Source organism: Lampris incognitus, chromosome 3 (assembly GCF_029633865.1).
Source record: "Lampris incognitus isolate fLamInc1 chromosome 3, fLamInc1.hap2, whole genome shotgun sequence".
Taxonomy (NCBI): Eukaryota; Metazoa; Chordata; class Actinopteri; order Lampriformes; family Lampridae; genus Lampris; species Lampris incognitus.
This window is the reverse complement of record NC_079213.1, coordinates 69984864-70005421: the sequence shown is the minus strand read 5'-3', so window position 1 is coordinate 70005421 and position 20558 is coordinate 69984864. Positions and strand designations below refer to the sequence as shown.

Below are 20558 nucleotides of genomic sequence, written 5' to 3'. Positions count from 1 at the left end.
TGTTGAAACAATGGAGATGCATACAACAACGAGAAGGGTTGTTGTACAGGGTTATCACAGACCCACGTCATGGAGAAGTGTGGCAGTTACTCGTGCCTAGTTGTTTGAGGGACCAAGTTCTAGAAAATGTACATAACAACATGGGACATCAGGGCATAGAGCGCACTGTAAACTTGCTAAGAGGGAGGTGTTTTTGGGTAGGGCTATGCGAGGATGTGGAAAGCTGGGTTAAAAACTGCGAGCGGTGCATTTTGACCAAGATGCCTCAGCCAAAAATCCATGCTCCAGTTCAGGCATTCCTGGCCTCCCGACCTCTAGAAGTGGTGGCTGTTGATTTACAGTGTTGGAGGCAGCTTCAGATGGCCGTGAAAATGTCCTTGTTGTGACCGATGTGTTTACAAAGTTCACACAAGCGTATGCTACCAAAGACCAGAAGGCTGACACTACAGCTAAAGTTTTGCTCAGGGAGTGGTTCATGAAATATGGGGTCCCAGAGAGACTGCACTCAGACCAAGGTCGAAATTTCGAGAGTGAAATTATAGCAGAGCTGTGCAAACTCTATGGGGTTAAAAAGACACGGACAACTCCCTACAGGCCACAGGGAAACGGTCAGTGTGAAAGATACAATCGCACACTCCATGACTTGTTAAGGACACTCCCACCAGAGAAAAAAAAGCGTTGGCCAGAGCATCTGTCTGAAGTAATATATGCCTATAATGTCACTCCTCATTCCACCACAGGGTACTCGCCTTATTATTTGCTTTTCGGGGTACAGCCACATCTCCCAGTAGATGCTTTATTAGGGCGTGAGTGTGTGTCAGACAGGAAACAGGATTGGTTGTCTGTTCATCAGGAGAGACTCCGACAGGCACATGAGAGAGCCAGAGAGTACTCAGAGCAGAAGGCAGCTGAGAGGATCTCACTGCAAAATGAGAAGGTGTATTGTCCTCCCGTGGACATTGGTCAGTTGGTTTTCCTACGTCACAGACCCCCAGGTAGACATAAGATTCAGGACACATGGACCTCAACAGTCTACAAGGTAGTTGACATCCAGGGTACCACACACACTGTTGAACCTTTTGAGGGAGGTCCCATTAAAAGAGTTCATAGGTCAGAGTTGCGACCTTGTGCGAAACCAGTTCCCAAACCAAGAACTAGAACTAGGTTACAGACCACTACACAGCCTGTAGCTGAGGATGAGCCTGAGTCACCTGAGGCTGATTTTGTTATTGTTGAGGAAGTCATCCCTCGCCGGCTTGTGCAAGTACCTAACCTGCCTCTTGCAGCAGAAAGTGTTAGTTTACCTGTGACAGCACCCACAGATGAGAGTGACGGTGAAGGACCTGAGGAAGGTTATTCAGATATGAGAAATTGTGGCACAGAAACAGAATTTGTTAATGATGTGCATCCAGACGTTAGCGACAGTGACTTGCCCATTATTGAAAACAGGGACAGGCCCGCACTAACAGATGATGCTGGTGGAGCAGGACGTAGAACCTATGCACCTAAACCTGCCATTAGGAAAAGCAAGCGGGAAATGGCTGGATCTCATTCAAACCCATTTCATCTGCCAAAGTCAGCCTGTAATGCAGTCTCAGTCAGCACAGACATGGTCTCTAAGGTTTTGACAAGCCTGGGTGCTGCTCTCTTTGAAAAGGCCTTGCAGGGAGTATTTGAGTCAGTTCATGTTTCGTAGTCACCGAGGACGTTGACTATATTTGCAGGGGAGTATGTAGCCGGGTGGTAAATCTGTTAAATATGTTAAATGATTTTCCACTTAAATTTAGTATAGTTTAACTGTTAATATATGTAATTGTTACACTGTCAAGCCATGTAAAATGTCATTTGATGTATTTAAATTGTGAGGCAGATTGTGAGTGTATTTTTATAGTTTTGGTTGTAATTGCATGTTTTGACCAGTAAGTGGCAGTGGCGGACTTTTATTGTAACTCCGTGCAAGTTATCCAAGTGCATCTTGGGTATTCTTTCTTTTTTTTCTTGTGTGGAGCGCCTGAAGATTGCGGTGTGGCAGTGCTCTGACTCCGTAGTAAGTAAGGGTAAATATCTTGTGAAATATACCTGTAACATTATTCCAAACAATATTGTATGTCGGTAATTTGACAAGATGGTTTGATTTAGACGCTACTGGAGTTGATGTTCGGTGATTTTGGGCGCGAGCCGTTGACCGCTGTTCGCCATTGCAGGCATGACAAGGTAATGTTGGCGTGAATAAAGCCACACCATGCCATTGTATTTGGGATGTAAAGGTTTTATATGCATTTTAATTCTGTTTAAAGGTAACTGACAGAGTGAGAAGTTGCGCGATCTTCAGGAAGTTCCACATGTCTTTGTTAAACCCTGTTTAACGTACATAGTCCACTGCCGTATTTTGCACCGTATTTTGTATTTATTATTTCCCTTTTTTTAAAATCTTTTCTGTTAAACTTGCCACATCTGTGAACATTTATGATCTGTTTGCTCGAAAGACACAGGAATGTATGCACTCAGTAAAACGATCTGCATTCGAAGGTTCAAACAATAAAATTAAAGCTACAAGAACCCCGGAAGTAATTGTGTCCTGTGTGGTATCTAATTCCACGGGCTACATATTGTAAGCGAATTCAGGGGGCAACCGGGGGGACCGCCGCAGCCGGGACGCGAAGGCGACATGGCTCAAAAGACTGTTTTCTTGGCAGTGAAAGGCAGCCAAGCGTGTTGTTTATTAATGAGCGCGAGCAGCACAGGAGACGAGCTGCCTCGGCGTGGGCCACCTGTAAAATGGTGAGAAATGACGAACCTTTGGGGGTCAAATCGCAAATCAGATCCAGGCCTCACTTGGCTAAAGCAAGACCACAAACCGAAGTAAGTCGTCTTCATACCCGTTACCAGAGTTGCGACGTTATACAGGCCCTGCCCACTACCACGCAAGTGGGCGCCGAGTTGCACGGGGCGCCAGCTAGAGATGGCACCGGAGAGCGTTACTCACATTAGGCCAGTAAGTAATCCGAATAATGAACAGACTTCATACTCCAGTGGCCACACGAAAGACAACTCGTGTGATTTATGGCAATGCAAAATCCGCTTGATAGCATTCATTAATTCATTTTCAGCCGCTTGTCCGGGGTCAGGTCGCGGTGGCAGCAAGCTAAGTAGGGCTAAGTACTGAGTAAGTAAGTAGTAAGTGTGTGATAGCATCCGGTCCATCTGATTTTAGTCTTTCCATCTTTTTCAGCTTGAACTTCACGTGTGAGGCACATTTAAAGGCACAAGTCTGACTTCTAGTGGTCAAACAAGATGTGACATGGCTGGCCTGCTGTCTGTCACCCCTTGATCCCAGGGAGGTCGATGCAAGCCTTTCGGTCAAAATATGAAGAGGTGCACAACTCTACCCACAGTGGGTATATCCTCTGCCTAGATTGCGTCCTGTGTCAGATCTCAAATCAGTCTTCCTTCTCTATCAGGTGACAGTAAATGATCGTCCCCAGTAAGAGCATAATATTAAACATGGCCCTACTCAGTTTTATTTAATGAAAAATGAGATAAAATAGGTTTGATGAATTACCCATCAGTGGTAGATTTTTCACAGTGAATAAACAAAAATATGGTTCAAATAATACATTCCATCCATCTGTCCATCCATCCATCAATCAATATCCCTACCATAGGCGGATTATGAGACAATGGGCTTCTGGGCACAGACGCATAACCCCCCCATCCCCCCACCCAGTACAGATACACTGAAAGTCAAAAGCACACTAGCAACATCCACCTGTCAATCAAAGATACAAAATAAGTTAAAGCCACCTTTAATGTTAACAAAGACAGCCTAAAAAAAAACTAGTGACAGTAAGATGTTATTGATAGGAATGACTTAACTCTTCCAACTATGCAGTAAGAAATGTAAAGTTTATCTTGGGGAGTTCCTGCTTAATCCAATCGAGGACTGGAGCCAATCCTAGCAGGCGTAGGGCAGAGGACAAGGAGGCCTGTGATGGATCAGCAGCCTGCCCATTGCAGGGCTCACACACACACACACACACACACACACACACATACACCATTCACTCCTATGGGCAATTCAGGGATTCCAGTTCACTTAATATGTGTGTCTCTGGACTGTGTGAGGAAAGCAAAGTAAACAGAAAACCCACACAAACACAGGGTGAACATACAGACTCATAACACAGATGGCTGGAACTGAACCCAGAACCCTCTCATAAATTATGAGGCAACAGTGTTAACCACTTAAACTGCATCGGCGCAAATTATTAATAGATCTTTTTCATCCTTCATATCCAAATGCTTCTCAGTACTTTAATTAACGTCTATTCTCAGTATTGCTAAAAACAGCAAAGGAGGATTAATGACGTTTAGGAGCTAATACTGGATTTTACTAAATATGTGCAGAATAATCTGTTAGATTCCAGTTAAGTGATATACGCTTTTCTTAAAAGGTCTAAGTATAATGGAATTTAACCTGACATGCATGCTTAGTATCTCACGACCTGTGTAAAAAAGTTTTCTAAGCCTTTAAGCCAATAAATACAGTTCCACAGAAAGAGAGGAAAGGGCTGTGGAAGTCAAATAAGGCCACATGAGCTGACTAAAAAAAAACCGGAGAGTTTGTGATTAGCATACACACCTAGTATTTGTGTGAGTCAGCATTCTTCAAAAACCAAACTGAAGAAAAGGTTGGTGAGAAAGACGAAATGAAAGGAGAGGATTGGGGTATTCCCCCCTTAATGGAAATATACCAAGGCAGGTTAATAAGGGAGCTCAGGTGGGTCGTCTCTCCCCATTCTCACACGAGTTTCCTCCAGCATCAGAAGAACCCCAATAAAAACACGTAGAACGCTTTCCTGCCCTGTCCCTGACCACGACATGGATGTCCACCTGGAATTGGTCCCCGGGCGCTGAAGGACAGGGCTGCCCACTGCTGCCGGAGGAGGGTCAGTAGGATGAATAGTCTTCCCCGATCCATTGGATTCACTGAATCTTTGGAGTGTTTTAAGCAGCTTCTAGAAACCCATGTTTTCAGGCATGCCTTTTTATAGATTCCCACCCCTGCCTTCTGTTTTGTTTCATTTTCAGCTTTGTCTGTTACTCCTTATGCCATGTCTTATACTCATTCAATTTATTTTATGTATTTATTCATATTTTGTGTATTGAGTGTAAAGCACTTTGTAACTGTATGTTTTAAAAGTGCTATGAAAATAAAATGTTGCTTGCTCTCCTATTATGAATGTTATGTAATGAAACACTGAACAATTATTACCACACTAATTACCTTTGTCAAAATTGCACAAAAAAAAGCCTGTCATAACACTACAGTACACCCTTGCTTTTCTTTCCTCTGTACAGTTCAGAACAGTGGCACTGTCTCTGAGCAAAGATGCCAACAGATTCAGAACATTTGGGCTTTCGCCCTTTGACCACTACAACATGTGTTTACAAAACACGGGATGTGAATGAATCTTTATGGATGACTGGCTCCCCCAACGGCACCTTTCTGTTGTAAACGCTTATCAGCGTTGCACTTAACTACCTGAACAACTCTGGTAAGAAGCTGCAATGCTCCCAATGCTCACAGCGGGAGCGATTTTCGGGGCTGAAATAGTCCAAGTAGTAAAAGGCAAAACATCAGTTCACATGCTTTACTTGTAGCTGGCGGTGTTTTTGGTGCTTTGGAAGTTACCCGCCATGTATTCGATTCGTGTGAAGCCGTATGCCTCGGAGAAGTCTGAATTCCACAGGAGGTCACTTTTAACTCTTAAGCTGCAGCTCAGTATTTCTCACATCTCTTTCCTGTGCGCTACATAAATAAAATAAAATTCAACAACTTTTTATACAACTGTTAAATGGAATATATGTTTGTTATTGATGTTTATATTGCAATACATTGAAAACAATGCATTGTGCTCTTTATCTTCAATTTCGAAGATAAAGAGCACAGACAAAGATAAAGAGAGATTTGAACCATTTTCAATGGTTTTCTGATGCAGCTCTCTCTCTCTCTCTCTCTCTCTCTCTCTCTCTCCCTCTGTCTCTCTGTCTGTCTGTCTGTGTCTATCTATCTGTGTCTCTCTCTGTGTCTGTCTCTGTCTGTCTGTCGCTGCCTGTCTTTCTGTCTGTCTGTCTGTCGCTGTCTGTCTGTCTGTCTCTGTCTGTCTGTGTCTGTGTCTCTCACTCTCTCTCCATCTGTCTGTCAATTGAAGTCAATTCAAATTCAAAATGGCTTTACTGGCATGTCAACACTACATACTGCCAAAGCATGGGTTTAAACACTGAAAAAGCTAAATATTAATCTATCTCTCTGTCTGTCTTTCACTCTCTGTCTCTCTCTCTGTCTGTCTTTCTGTCTGTCTGTCTCTGTCTCTCTGTCTGTCTCTCTTTCTGTCTCTCTGTCTCTCTCTCCATCTGTCCGTCTCTCTCTGTCTGTCTGTCTCTGTCTGTCTGTCTCTCTCCATCTGTCCGTCTCTCTCTCTCTCTGTCTGTCTGTCTGTCTGTCTGTCTGTCTGTCTGTCTGTCTCTGCCTGTCTCTCCCTCTAGCTATCTATTTCTCTATGTGTGATCTGTATTTAGGCCCCTATAAAGCGGAGGCCTCTAATTCCTGCACCTAAATCCTCTTAGGTGCCATACGCTATTTCTGTTTGGTCCAACCACGGTGCCTGTAGCTTCTTTTTTGAAATCTCTTTTAAGACAAGCTCACTGGCTGGTAAAGGCACACGCATGCACTCAAAAACACACATCATTCAGCAACAGACAGCTCAGTGACACGAATGAGTGAGGACCAGTCTGAGGTGAGCAAGTGACATTGGAAATTCTTCACTGTGACTGCAGCAGGTAAGGAAAACATTCATTCTCTCCCATCTTCCGCAGATAACGGTGCAGAATAAGACATAACCTGATGAGCAGATATACAAAAAAAGCTCTAAAATACCTAATTTAAAACAACCCAACACAACATATTTTGACAGCAGAGGGTTTCCTAATGACAGGATTTCATTGTTTACCTGTGCGGTTTTGTCAGGTTCTCCATTTCTAAGTCATGGCTTCAGAAAACAAAAGAGAAAACAAAAACTGATCTTTTCTCATCTAGTCAAGGATCTCTAAAACCATCCTATTGAAACCATTGTGTGTTTTTATGTCAATGCGGAGCGTTCAAACACACGTTTGTGTATGCACTCATACACGAACACATAAATTTACAAACGTACGTCTCGTTCTTACATGGACACACTCTTTCACAGTGCTGTTAATCACAGCAAATCCACTGTACGTGGAAGTCAGAGGAATAGCCCTAGAACTCACCCACCATAATAAACATGCAGGAAAGATGAGTGCGTCTACATCAGATTTAAAATTGAAGCACCAAAGATTAACTCCATTTAATCCAGTGACATGTTTTCTCTGACTAGGCCCTCGCATTTACTGGTCCAAAACACATGGCGCAATAGGCCCAAAATGTGATTTTAAATATGATTACGAGTGACTGTGGGTGGGTCCAAAAGTGACTCAATATTTCTATATGTAGTTCATGTTGTACTTTTTCCTAATGCAGTTGCTGTACAAGCACACTGTACTCATCAAATTGCCTATCTTGAATTGCATATACAAAGCCATCAGTAAAAGTTTTCCAGTTAAACCTTAATACTTTCTATACGGTCAGTCAGAGATTTAATAAATAATAATTTTCTGGTGGTTTCAGGATGTTGGCGTCCGTCACCTGCTCCGCTTAAAGTGATGGTGAGGGCCAAAAGCAAACAAGAGAAAGCTAATACGGCTGTAATCCTCTTAGACCACATTAATTTGATTAATTATCGTGGGATTCTTGGTGCCGAACACCTCAGTCACGGAGAGCCAGCTCCGAAGCCCGTGGCTGTAATCATCTAATGAGAATCAACAAGTGTTGCAGGGCATTCAGACATACATGTGCACAAAGACTTTTTCAGCTCAAGGTCAACAACCCACATTCAGGATTAGATAGTCGTGTGGATGACATACTGTCTGTCATCTGCCTGATTGTGATTCTCTTGCTTTCTCTGACAGGGAACAAGAAAATGTCAGGCAAAGTAGCAGAAATGGAAGAAAGCACCACCCACACAGGTAAGGTGGAGTGACAACACGATGGGGTTTCAGTGACCAAAGCAGTGTTTGAGGAATAACTATCTTCAAACCCATAAGTAAAGAACAAGGCAAATGAGAGAGACAGAGATATTTGGCTTTGGCAATCTGACAAACTCTAATCGTCTTTCTCTACCAGCTCTTACACAACTGTGGTACAATTAGTAAACCGCCTTAAGGGTTGAGCTGAGGCTTTAATCCATGTGAGCTATATGACACGAACCCCACAGCCTGCCCGTGATTCTTAATTTCATGTTGTACAACTATCAATCGCAAACAGAAACGTGCGCTTAAAGTTTGAAATGGAGACATAATATTTAGCGTCTGTGCAGGAATAATTGGATAGTTTAGAAAAGCAGATCAACAATCCCTCCGATTCTTAGCATAAATCAATTTATGGTGGTAATCCAGATATCCCAGACTTAAACCTATGGACATTCATTAGGGTTCGAGGCTAAGGTTTTTATGAAGTATATAAATTACATTAAAAAACAAAAACAAAAAATTCAACAGAAATTGCAGCACTGAGGAAACTGAGACCACTGCTTTGTGCAACCATTGAATAAATAGGGAATGTTGTTCTCCTGGTCTGCAGGCCCAAAAGGAGTGATCAATGATTGGAGGAGGTTTAAGCTGGAAAGTTTGGACCAGGAAAACCTACCACCTGCAAAGAAGGAATTGCTAAGACAGATGTCCTCCCCACAGAAGCCAAAAGAGGACTCCAGATCAACCCTCAATCGCAAGGTACAACAATGCCAGTGGAGCAGAAAAAGGGATGGTGGCATCTCAGTCTGATCTCATTCTGTGTTGACAGTCCTTCAGCACATACTCTATGTTTCAATTTTGACAATTGACAATGACAATTGGACTCTGCATTATGGGACAGCTGAACAAACACACAAACACACATATAACATCAAGATATACAAACCACCAAGTCTGCACTAGAAATACAGACAGAAAGGACTATTGTGTGTCTGTCTATCTAGCTAGCTAGCTAGCTATCTACCACCAAATAAAGACAGAGAATATGTAGAAAAGTTAGAAATAATCTGTATGAATAAATACAAACCAGAAGAGATAACTGAAATAAACATAACCAAAAAGAAAAAATTGCAACTGAAGATCATAATTAATTCTTCTCTTCCTCTAACTTTCAGATGAGTGTCCAGGAATACGAACTACTCAAGGAGGAAGATGAGACGTGTCTTAAGAAGTACCGCAAGCGTTGCATGCAGGAAATGCACGATAAGCTCAGTTTCGGGCCCAAATTTGAAGGTGTCTATGACCTGGAGAGTGGCGAAGCCTTCTTACAAGTCATCAAGCAAGAGCACCACACCACAGTGGTGGTGGTCCATATTTACAAGGTTGGCGTCAAAGGTTGCGAAGAGATCAACAACTGCCTTGACTGCCTGGCCACTGAATACCCTACTGTGAAGTTCTGCAGGATTGATGCGGTAGCGTCGGGTGCCGGAGAACGGTTCTCGGATGAGGTTTTGCCCACATTACTGGTGTATAAGGCTGGTGAGCTGCTCGGGAACTTCCTAGCCTGCACACAGCACTTCAACGAGGAGTTCTTCGCCACCGACGTGGAGTCCTTCCTCAATGGCTATGGCCTACTGCCAGAGAAAGAACTGCCCGGATTAGCTGATGAAGAGGAGAACGAAGTTGAATGAAGTAGGAAGGAGTGCTGCCAAGAAGGCCAGAGAAATGTGTCAGGGTGCTGGTTAAAGATGGATGGCTGACAATTTGTTAACAAAGCCAAGTCAGTGGGGTACAGTATGTAGCAAAAACACTAAAATCCCTACTACTGTAGTTTACTAGTGTTCATGGGTTGGTCCCTGGAAGGGGATGTTGTTTTAAATCGATGGTTAGATGGTTAGATTGATGGGAAAGAAACCTGAGAATCCAGATATTCCAGACTTAAACCTATGGACATTCATTAGGGTTCAAGGCTAAGGTGTTTATGAAGTACATAATTTACATTTTTTTAAAAAGAAGAAGAAGAAAATGCAATGTGTAGAATTAATGTTTCACAACGCCATGCCAAAACCAGCTTACTCTACTGTGAGACAAGTAACACTTTTTCATTTTACAACATTAAAGATAGTAGACACCATGTTGATTTGTAAAGATTTTACCACATGATTGTATCTTTTATAGATATTGACGTTTAGAATGGAGATCCCTAACCAAATATATGATAACTTTTCATGTTTTAGCGCCACGTTCCATCATTGGCTGACTGACACGCTAAGTGGAAGTAAAGCGACAGTCTGGATAGAGAAACAGTCCTGTGTAAATACTTGTCAGTCCCTCCATTGGAACGACCAGTGGGCTTTGTGTTGCATCTGAAAAAGCTCGTCACGTAACATAAATAGCGTCATCAGAAGGGATTGAATGCGTTTCCTGTATATACTACTGTGGAGGTGGCAGAAAGTCATGGAAACCTGCAAATAGGGCCTCTCGGTAAAAGGCTTGTCAATTTTTTTCCTTCCCGTTGAGTGCGGTAATAAATAATAAATAAGCCAAAATAACAAACTGAAATAGCAGCACACATAATCAAAGTAAGGTTTTGTTTTGAAGTCAGTCACGAGGTCCCATAATTCAGCAGGACCTTGTTTTGTTTCCCAATTCTGAGATGATACACCTGGAAGGATTGAATGAGAGAAAAAAACAATGGAGATTAATTTACTTGGATGTTTTTTTTTTGCCAATCAAAGTTCCATCCAGAAGAGAACAACACCCAGGCATGAATATACAACATAGCAGAAGACTGCTTTGTGCCCTCCTGCTACAACAGGCTGTCACTTGTTAAATAACCTCATAGCCTAAAAACATTGCAGACTTGACTCCGCTGTGACCCCAGCACAGGTTTAAAAAGTTCAAGCACAAAAAAACAAAAACAAAAAAAAAACAACAACAACAACCTGAAAGTGTTTGACACTGGCTGAAACCCGACTTGGTAAACAGAGGTTGGAAACAGAAACAGACTATTCGATCCTATAGACACACGCAGTGCATCTGTGTATGCATGTGCTTTTAGTACATGCATCAAGACCTTGTCATGCAAAACTGACCTGCCATCTTTGATGACCAGCCAGACCACCCCAATTAGTTTCCAAAAAAAAAAAGACTTTTTGTCACCTCTTGTGTTCAAGGAATGCAGTCCGACGGACCGGAGCACACGTAGGGCCATGCTTGCAGCACCCTTGCCTTTGTGATCCTGTAGACAGCAGACATAACTTGTGTGACAACGGTCATCCTGTGTAATCCTCTATCAAAGAGTCTCATTCAATGATGAGGTAGTCCTCATGATCACAGAGATGTAAACTGAGCTGATCAGGCAAATCCTCTTACAGGATTAAGGTGGTAGCTCTGTTGGCTGTCTGCGTGTCTCTACCCCTGCTAAACCCAAAGACAATGATAACAAAACATATATTTTACCGCATCCATTAAATGGAATAACATGGACTCAGATGTAATGTACTGGTGCTTCGCTATCTCTTAGGGAGGCATCACAGGTTAATGACGTTTTGTCTTTGTAGCGATTATATTTTGTGCTTGATCTTACTATTGGCGGAACATCTTTAAAAATAAATCAAACACATTACAAATATCTATTTCTCTGTTGTTTTATCTAAATTCACATCTCTAACGTCTGACAACTTGTCTGCAAATGCACTTGATCCCTCATCAGTCAAATAGCAAATGTTTGTGATCTGTGAAATGCAAATACATACTTCTCGGAGGATATAGCTGTTTTTCAGGGTGCCACATTTGGCATGGCCTGCCTAGCCTCCAGCTAGCAATTTCTTGCTCTCCACACCGTAGCGTGTCTGAAATTTATCATTATTTTTGTTGTACCTCCCACAGAAGCCTTCCGTGCAATGAGGTATTCGCAAGTTGCCCAAACGTGTCACAACAGTCTACACCAATGGGCTGTGCAGCCGCACCGGCAGTGCATGCATTAGTGGCAGCCGAGTAGCCAAAACACCCCATGCGGACTCTCAGGGCAGCAAATGCTACCACTAGCCCACACAGTTTAAATCAGTCAAAAGTGTCTCTACCAAGAGATGTGCCGGATTGTTGCATAACTGGCATTGCTGTAACGCAGGCTGCAGGTGAATGAGTGCAGTCTAAGTCCCTGGCTGAAAAAAACAACAAAACAAAGATTACAATCTGTGCAAGGTTTAAGAAAGAAGATAGCAAACAAGATGACTCATCTCTATTTCTCTCAAACAATGTCCCTCAAACAAATATTTTCCACAGTGCATTGACCTCCTGACCCATTATCACATTTTGACTATCCCTCAGTTTATATTACTTCACTAATTGGACAGTTTGGGAGTTTGTTTGGCGTCACAGAGGGCCAAGCTGCAACGCTCTACTTCCCCCGCATAAAACCCTGTTCCACCGAGATGACGTCATGACATAGCAGTAGAGGCCTGGTCTAGGGCATCCTCTTCCCCCGCTACCAAAAATGGACAGCGGAAAAGGGGGAGATGACATGACTGAGAAAAGTGATCCCTGGTTTTTATTTACTTTGGGTGGGTGGTTAGTCAGTCCAGTAAGTGATGCCCTTGTCATGTATGTGCATAAAATACTCTTCGGGGATCTAAAGCTGGTAGTTACTTTGCTCCTTTTACCCATGAAAATCCTGAATTATGGCCTAAAATCCTCGGTCAGGTCTATGTGCAGGTTTAAGAGAGAAATCAAATACGTTTACTTTTCATGGTGGTAGAATCACTCGCTACCAATGTACCAGTTAGGAAAACTAAGATACTGTAGTACTAAACCCTATAAACAAAGATGGAGTGAATAATTGGAAAAAGGTAAACAGCAATTAGGGAAGGAGGAAGAGATGTGGGTTCTGCGTGGGTTTCCTCTGGGTGCTCCAGTTTCCTTCCACAGTCCAAAGACATGTAGGTCAGGTGAATCGCCCGTACTAAATTGTCCCTAGGTGTGTGTGTGTGTGTGTGTGTGTGTGTGTGTGTGTGTGTGTGTGTGTGTGTGTGTGTGTGTGTGTGTGTGTGTGTCGGCCCTGTGATGGCCCGGCAGCCTGTCCAGGGTGTCTCCCCGCCTGCCACCCAATGACTGCTGGGATAGGCTCCAGCATCCCCACAACCCTGGGTAAGGATAAGCGGTTTGGATAATGGATGGATGGATGGAAGAGATGTGGTTAGGATGCATGCCCAGATTATGTCACTAGTAGGAGGGACCCTTAGCAGACCTGCACTGATGGGACCTCTGACCCTCCGCACATACACCAACAGCTTTTTCTGACTAACCCTGTAAATGTGCATCTGCCCTGTCAAGTATCCACCCTGTCAAATGCCCATCCCCATCAGATAAATTACAAAATCAACACTACTGAAAGACTTATTCAGTGCTATTAAAACTACACAACGTTGTCTGCAACAATATAACAACATACAATTGTACAGAAACAACAATATAATAATCATAGGATTACCCAGCATGGAAGATATCAAAGTAACAGAACATTGCAAACAACCTCATGAAAACAATGCCAAAGTTTAAATAGTCACATGCTGGAGCTGTTCTTAATTTAGACAGTCCTTTCCTGGGCACAGATATTCCGGTGGAACGTTTTGAGATGTTGCACTTAATCTTCACACGAACCTGGAGATTTCCCTTCGGTTGTCTGCCCCCACCACCCCAGTAATCCTGTCATGAATGGGGGCAGCAGGAGGAGTGGAATGTCCATTATAATGCAACAGAAAATGAATTATAGTTTTGCTGTCACCCCCACAGTAACTGATTGAATAATCTCACGCTAGCCTCAATACGAAGTGATGGCTAGATCGTGGACGAAAATGGACGGATAAGGTGGCAACGCTTTACCATGATGCATCAGTGCTTATTTTATCATTCACGACATCTCTAGTGCACTAAGGACCCAGGTGCCATCATCAACTCTTGCCTTGAAAACTGCCACCAGGTTAACTCAGATTCAGGTGAGCTGCCATTCCTTAAAAGGGTTGGCGATTCGTAACAATTAAATTGGTGAACACTTCTGATCAAAATGGGCAACATTGCAGAAAATACTGTGCCTTTTTAAAAGCGGCAGTATCCAGCCCATGCAGCCGTGTCTGAAAATGAGCATGGCCTGGGGGTTTCACTCTCTCAACAAGTATCGGCAACATACTATATAGACGACTCAAAACCCAAGTTTGAGGTTACTGTACATTTCTATATCCAGGCGTGACAGCCAACTGTAACAAAATATGTCTGTTGCCCGGAGCAAACCTTTTACTTTTATATCCCTTGTTCTTGCCAACTGTATTTTGTCTAGGTAAAGAACGCGTTCGATTATTCATTGGTAAACCACTTTGGTATTTGTGAAAGCTGGTCCAGACAGAAGATAAATATCACCCCCCCCGCCCTTCCTGTGTCACAGGGGGCAACAGGTGATGCACAAATAAAACTCACACTGTGGAGACGTTTCACACACACTTGTGTTGTAAACGAGTCCAAAGTTAATGAAATAAAATGTCAAAATCCGTTATGTATTTGGGCAAATTGGTCAATAAAGTTCAGATAAATTTCAAATATTTTTAAGATTATCCAGAAGTCCTCGAGGATAATCCCCTCCAAGAAGAAGTGAGGAAAATAGCTGAACCAATTGTTTTTTTTAATCATCTATTTTTTCCCAGTCACACAATAATAAAGTAGACAGGAAAGCAAAGGAGAAAAAACATCTAAATCCTGGGCAACTGGAGCACGTGTGTTTCTAGTCGTGGGGTACTAATTAGCAAAGAGGATGTAATATACACATAGACAATATATGTTCCCATTCATGTCTTGCTGTCTCTGGCTGTAGTTTATAAAAGTGGAAATAGAGGTGGTGTGTCTGTGTTGGGAATTCTTAGCATGCACAACCCTAAGCCTTTTAAGCTTCCTCCGAATGCACCTTAATGTCTCATTGAATTATGACATTCTCTCTTCTAGCTTGAGTCTATCCTGAGGTCTGTCATTTCGGAACTAAAGTTCAACGTATCATGGGAACATACTGTCATGTTGTGTACCGGCGCAACCTGCATTGTGTTGCACTTCACTATCCAGTAGAGAATTGTGCCTCGCTGTGACTGGGGGCTGCCCTTGGACTTTAGCTGCCGGCTCATCTTGAACTTCCCAGGATTGCAGCACCTCAATTTCCCCCCCCCCCCTCCCCTGAACGCTGGTCTGTGTCTTGTCTTGCAAATAAAAAGCCTGTCTCTAGGTAAGCGCTCAGGAATGCAATAACGGCCCATTATAATAAACAGATTCGCGCGCACACGTTTGTGTACTACCGTAGCGCAATAGCGCCATCTTCTGACACAAAACAGAAAACACCAACCAAGCCTTATCTATGTGGGACCAGGACCTATCATTAGAGCATTAGCGTAGACGAAAGCGTTTAGTTACAGTTTCATATCCGTATCAACGCTAAGCTTTCGCCTGTATGCCTTGGGGGAAGTATTTGGCGGTGTCACTGCCCACAGTGAAAAATCCATGGGAAACATTTCTACGTGTAGACTAGCAGGTTTGTTGACAGTGACAAACTGTTTTCGTGGCCTGTGAAAGACTATGTTATCCCTCATCACGAATAATCTATAGTAAGGGAATGTGACATTAGTTTGGCTCGTCGCATATTTAAAATACGTCAAGTCACTACATTGACCACAATGCACTAGTCTGCCATACTTCAAACCGCGCATGCCCAGATTGTTGCCGTTGGGGAAAAATGGCGGCAGTGCTGCTGCAAGTGCTTGAGAGAGCAGAGGTCTCTAAACTGCCAAAAGGAGTTCAGAATAAACTTGAAAAATTTCTTGCGGATCAGCAGTATGAGATAGATTCTTTGAAAGCACACAAGGAGCAGTTCAGGGTTGATAGTGGTAAGTTTTTGCCATTTTTTTTAGTGAAGGAACGCGTGTTGGCTTGCTAACTGCTAACCTAGCTCTCATAAATTACGACGATGTGTGTTTTGCTTTGCTTGCTTCGCACACATGCCGGGGAGGTTTTCGCCAGTGTTTTTGTGGTGTTTTGCCGTATTTCAAAATAATTTACAATCTAGTGGAGTCCAGTCAATCAGTGTTAAAAGTAAACAACCTCATTGCCAGCATGGTCAAGATAGCCAGTTTACTTAAACAAGTTAGGCTGTGGTTATTGTTCTCATATTTTGGCTTGCTCATTGCTCGAAATTAATTTTTTGGTCCTTCCCCATGTAGAACAACAGTTCTTCGAGAAAGTGAAACGACTTGAACAGTGTCAGGAAGAACTTGTGTCCCATACTCAAGAATACCTCAAACTGAAGGAGGAGTATTGCAAGCTCGGTAATAGAGCAATTCTTACTGTCTGAAATAACTTGTGCGTCTGACCCAGCACTCGCCATGTAAACTTCTTTATCATTTGGCCTTTGCCTTTTTTGAAATCTCTCCTGTAGATGAGGAACTGAAGAATACACGCAATAAGAACAAGGAATATGAAATTACTCAGGAGCGGTTGTCATTGGAACAGGTAAGGTAGAGGATCATATATTAAGCCATTTGTTCAGTCATTGTGAAGTCACTTACTACAGTGCCTATACTTACAATGCACAGTACCCGCTATGGCTGTAAAAATTACCTGCTTAAGAAAGCTCAAATTCAACCTGCCTCAGGAACTGTTGATTCAGTTCTGCACTGCAGTAATCCAGTCTGTCCTCTGCACAACCGTCACTGTCTGGTTTGGATCAGCCACCAAACAGGACAGGGACAGACTACAATGGGCAGTTAAGTCTGCAGAGAAAATCATTGGTGCCAAACTGCCCTCCATTCAGGACTTATACACCGCCAGACTCAGGAAATGGGCAGGCAACATCACTGCAGACCCATCACAGTTTCTTTCCGTGGACTGTCATTCGAGTGAACACTTAAAATTGTCAAATAAATCCAATACTGTACTGTACATTGTATGTATACTGGTACACTCTGGCATGTCCATCCACCTTAGGCATGTATGGAAGTAACTTGCTAACTTCTGTTTCAGCATCTCTGATATATTGTCTGCACCACTGTACTTTATCACCTCTTATTTCACCAGTATAAAGCAATCATTGTGTATATATCTGAAGACTGTTGTGTTGTCATGTTGTTATACTATGTTTACACTAACAGAGCCACGAAACCGGAGTCAAATTCCATGTATGTGCAAACCTACATGGCCAATAAACATGATTCTGATTCTGATTAACTCCTTACAGTTTCCTGTGTGCAGTAGTTGTGGCTTGTGTCTAAATTTACTTCAGTCAGCCCAGCCAATGTTGCTCCTACCTTCACAGCATTGGGTCCTCATTCAATCACAGTTTATAAGACTTAAATACAATTGTTTAGTCTAGATTCCTGAACTGTTGCCTTCTGGAATAATTAGAATAATAATTTCCAGATCTTAAGGAGAGAGCATATTTTTAGGTCTAATGAATGGTGGCAACTGTTGGTGATTTCTTAAAGGGATATAGTTTTTTCATTTTAAGTTGGAGATAATATTTTCGGCGCAGTGGTTAGTGTGGTCGCCTCACAGCAAGAAGGTTCTGGGTTCGAGCCCCGGGGTAGTCCAACCTTGGGGGTCGTCCCAGGTCGTCCTCTGTGTGGAGTTTGCATGTTCTCCACATGTTTACGTGGGTTTCCTCCGGGGGCTCCGGTTTCCTCCCAGAGTCCAAAGACATATAGGTAGGTGAATCGGCCATACTAAATTGCCCTTAGGTGTGTGTGTGTGTGTGTGTGTGTGAGAGAGATGGCCTGGCGGCCTGTCCAGGGTGTCTCTCCACCTACCGCCCAATGACTGCTGGGATAGGCTCCAGCATCCCCGTGACCCTGAGAGCAGAACAAGTAGTTCGGATAATGGCTGGATAATATTTTCAGATATAAATATATCAAATTCTTAATAACATTTGTAATGGGCAGAATCAACTACTGTGAGGCTAGGAGCACAGATTCATCAGAAGTTGCATTATTTTGGCATGATCAAACTTATCACTTGTGTTTTAGACTCTGCTGTCAAAAGCTAAAGAAGATCTGGAAGCAGAAAAGCGGGAGCTTGTACGAACACTGGACAGGAGATCCTTGGAAGTGGAGAATTCAAATGGTATGAACAGATGAATTCATATGCTGGGAATATCTGTGATATTCTTTTTACACTCACACAGGTGTATTCGTAGATATTTGTACAGTACTTGCTCAGACGACGTGTTTTTTTTTTCTTTTACCCATTAGGAGATTTAAGGCTACTCAATGATAAACTGATAGAGGTCAGTGCCTCCAAAATGGGGCTTCAGATCAAACTGGATGAGCTTGAAGCAGCAGAGGTCAACATAAAGGTGAGTAATACAAATGGTCCAAAAGCATAATCCAGTTAGTTTCAATTAATATAAAAATAAATACTAGCTATTGTTGTATGACTTTAACTCTGATATTTAGTTTGTTACTATGACTGAATTGCTTGTGTTGATTGTTTTTGCATTTTCATCGATTAGATCGCTATAGCCCTAGCCCTTCATCCTGTGGGTACAGCCAAGTAAAGACTTTTGAGTCTGTATCATAAATTCGCCATGTCCTAAAACCTAGTGAAAGGATTGTAGATCATATGGGGCCGAATTAGAGAAACTTGTATAGTATGCCAAGTATGTCTTTTTAAATTCCCCACCTCCTTCAACTACTACTCCTACTACTTTCGGCCGCTCCCGTTAGGGGTTGCCACAGCAGATCATCCGTTTCCATTTTTTCCTGTCTTCTGCATCTTCCTGTGTCACACCAGCCACCTGCATGTCTTCCCTCACCATATACATAAACCTCCTCTTTGGCCTTCCTCTTTTCCTCTTCCCTGGCAGTTCCATATTCAGCACCCTTCTCCCAATATACCCAGCATCTCTCCTCCACACATGTCCAAGCCATCTCAATCTTGCCTCTCTTACTTTGTCTCTAAACCGTCCAACTTGAGCGGTCCCTCTAATATAATCATTCCTAATCCTGTCCTTCTTCGTCACTCCCAGTGAAAATCTTAGCATCTTCAACTCTGCCACCTCCAGCTCCGCCTCCTGTCCTCCTTTAACTACAACTCACTTTACTTTGCCTTGTAAACCAAATGTTGCTGTATGACAGCTTAATGTTTACATTAAACTATAGTAAATGATTTTGTTGTGAATTGCCCATCCAGTACAGGGAGAAGCGTATGGAGCAGGAGAAGGAACTGTTGCAGAGCCAGATCACCTGGCTGAATGAGGAGCTGAAGGCCAAGAGTGAAGAACTTTTGTCTCTCTCTCGTCAGAAGGGTAACGAGATCCTGGAACTCAAATGTAGCCTGGAGAACAAAGAAGACGAGGTGTGTTTTTTTCATTAATATATACTAGTAGGGCTGCACGATATTGGAAAAAAAAACTCACATTGGGACATTTTTTTCTTTCTGTGATATATATATTGTGATATGAAAAAATACAGGAATTTTCACCAGAAGACCAGATGACTTGAATAGCTCTATTTGGAAAGAATTAATCATTGTAGAATTATTCGGGAGATTTTTGTAGGGGAGTTGTTGGGGAATTGTGAAAAGTGAGCAGCGCTTTTTTTTAGCATTCGTACAGGAAGAGGAAGAGATGGAGCCAGACGATGCAGAGTGACGGTTGAGAAACATGATGCGCAGAACAGCTCTGACGTCATCCGAATTCGCATTTACAAATAAATCATCCACCCGCCACCCACCCAAACAAATTATTTTCTCCCGATTTAGAGACCTGCACCCGATCACACATTACCATTATTTCTCAGTGGGATATATGTAAGCGCAATGATATGGTAACATATTATACCATGTTTGAGGAACCAGTTTTGTGGCTATCATATACATACAGCGCTTCGCAGCTGCTGCATATGGCATTCCCAGCACTTAACTGGTCATGGTTAAGTATTTCATTAAATTGCTCCCACATGGAACTTTTCTACCCTCCTTTTTTTGTTTTTAATTCTCCTTTTCCAATTTTCTCAGATTTTTTTTTTTTGCCTCCATTGCTGTTTAAGACAAATGGGTGCCGCAGTTGCCACAATGAATTGTCTGCTAATTCGTGCCTGACGAAAAAGGAAGCTTAAAATATGTCCAAATTTTAGAGAATGTAATTAATATTTTCCTCATTAGGGATTATTTCACCCACCCGCAACATATCCGCTATTATTCAGTGTTAATTTTTATGACTCGGCCTGCCCAAGCTGCATATTAACCATGGTGCTCGCGAATGTAACTACGATCCGTGCATCACTAACTGAGAAACAGGCAAACACGTCGTTATGTCATTTGTCCAAACAGAGCAAAATCGTAGTAAATTATCTTATATAAGTCAAGTCAGTTTTATTTGTAAAGCCCGATAATCACAAATTACAAATTTGCATCAAGGGGCTTTACAG

The 20558-nt window shown here is 42.5% G+C and overlaps 2 protein-coding genes across 2 annotated transcripts in view; both read left to right on the top strand.

Moving 5' to 3' along the window:
- Positions 1-8060: 8060 nt before the first annotated feature.
- Positions 8061-9800, top strand: pdcb (phosducin b). The gene is made up of 3 exons (XM_056277925.1): positions 8061-8106; positions 8720-8868; positions 9285-9800. The coding sequence occupies exons 1-3, from the start codon at positions 8061-8063 to the stop codon at positions 9798-9800; spliced, it is 711 nt and encodes a 236-aa protein (XP_056133900.1).
- A 6074-nt stretch (positions 9801-15874) lies between these two features.
- tprb (translocated promoter region b, nuclear basket protein) overlaps positions 15875-20558 on the top strand; it is a 69972-nt gene continuing 65288 nt past the window's right edge. The window contains exons 1-6 of the mRNA XM_056275925.1: positions 15875-16025; positions 16359-16463; positions 16574-16647; positions 18156-18252; positions 18381-18484; positions 19321-19485. Of these exons, the coding sequence (XP_056131900.1) occupies positions 15875-16025; positions 16359-16463; positions 16574-16647; positions 18156-18252; positions 18381-18484; positions 19321-19485 (696 nt within the window). The remainder of the gene's footprint in view (positions 16026-16358; positions 16464-16573; positions 16648-18155; positions 18253-18380; positions 18485-19320; positions 19486-20558) is intronic.

What these genes read in the sequence shown, in the direction of transcription:
- pdcb (XM_056277925.1), top strand. Translation starts at nt 8,061, where the DNA reads ATGTCAGGCAAAGTAGCAGAAATGGAAGAAAGCACCACCCACACAG. An exon ending in AGAAAGCACCACCCACACAG is followed by an intron (nt 8,107 to 8,719) that starts GTAAGGTGGAGT and finishes CCTGGTCTGCAG; the next exon opens with GCCCAAAAGGAGTGATCAAT. An exon ending in GATCAACCCTCAATCGCAAG is followed by an intron (nt 8,869 to 9,284) that starts GTACAACAATGC and finishes TCTAACTTTCAG; the next exon opens with ATGAGTGTCCAGGAATACGA.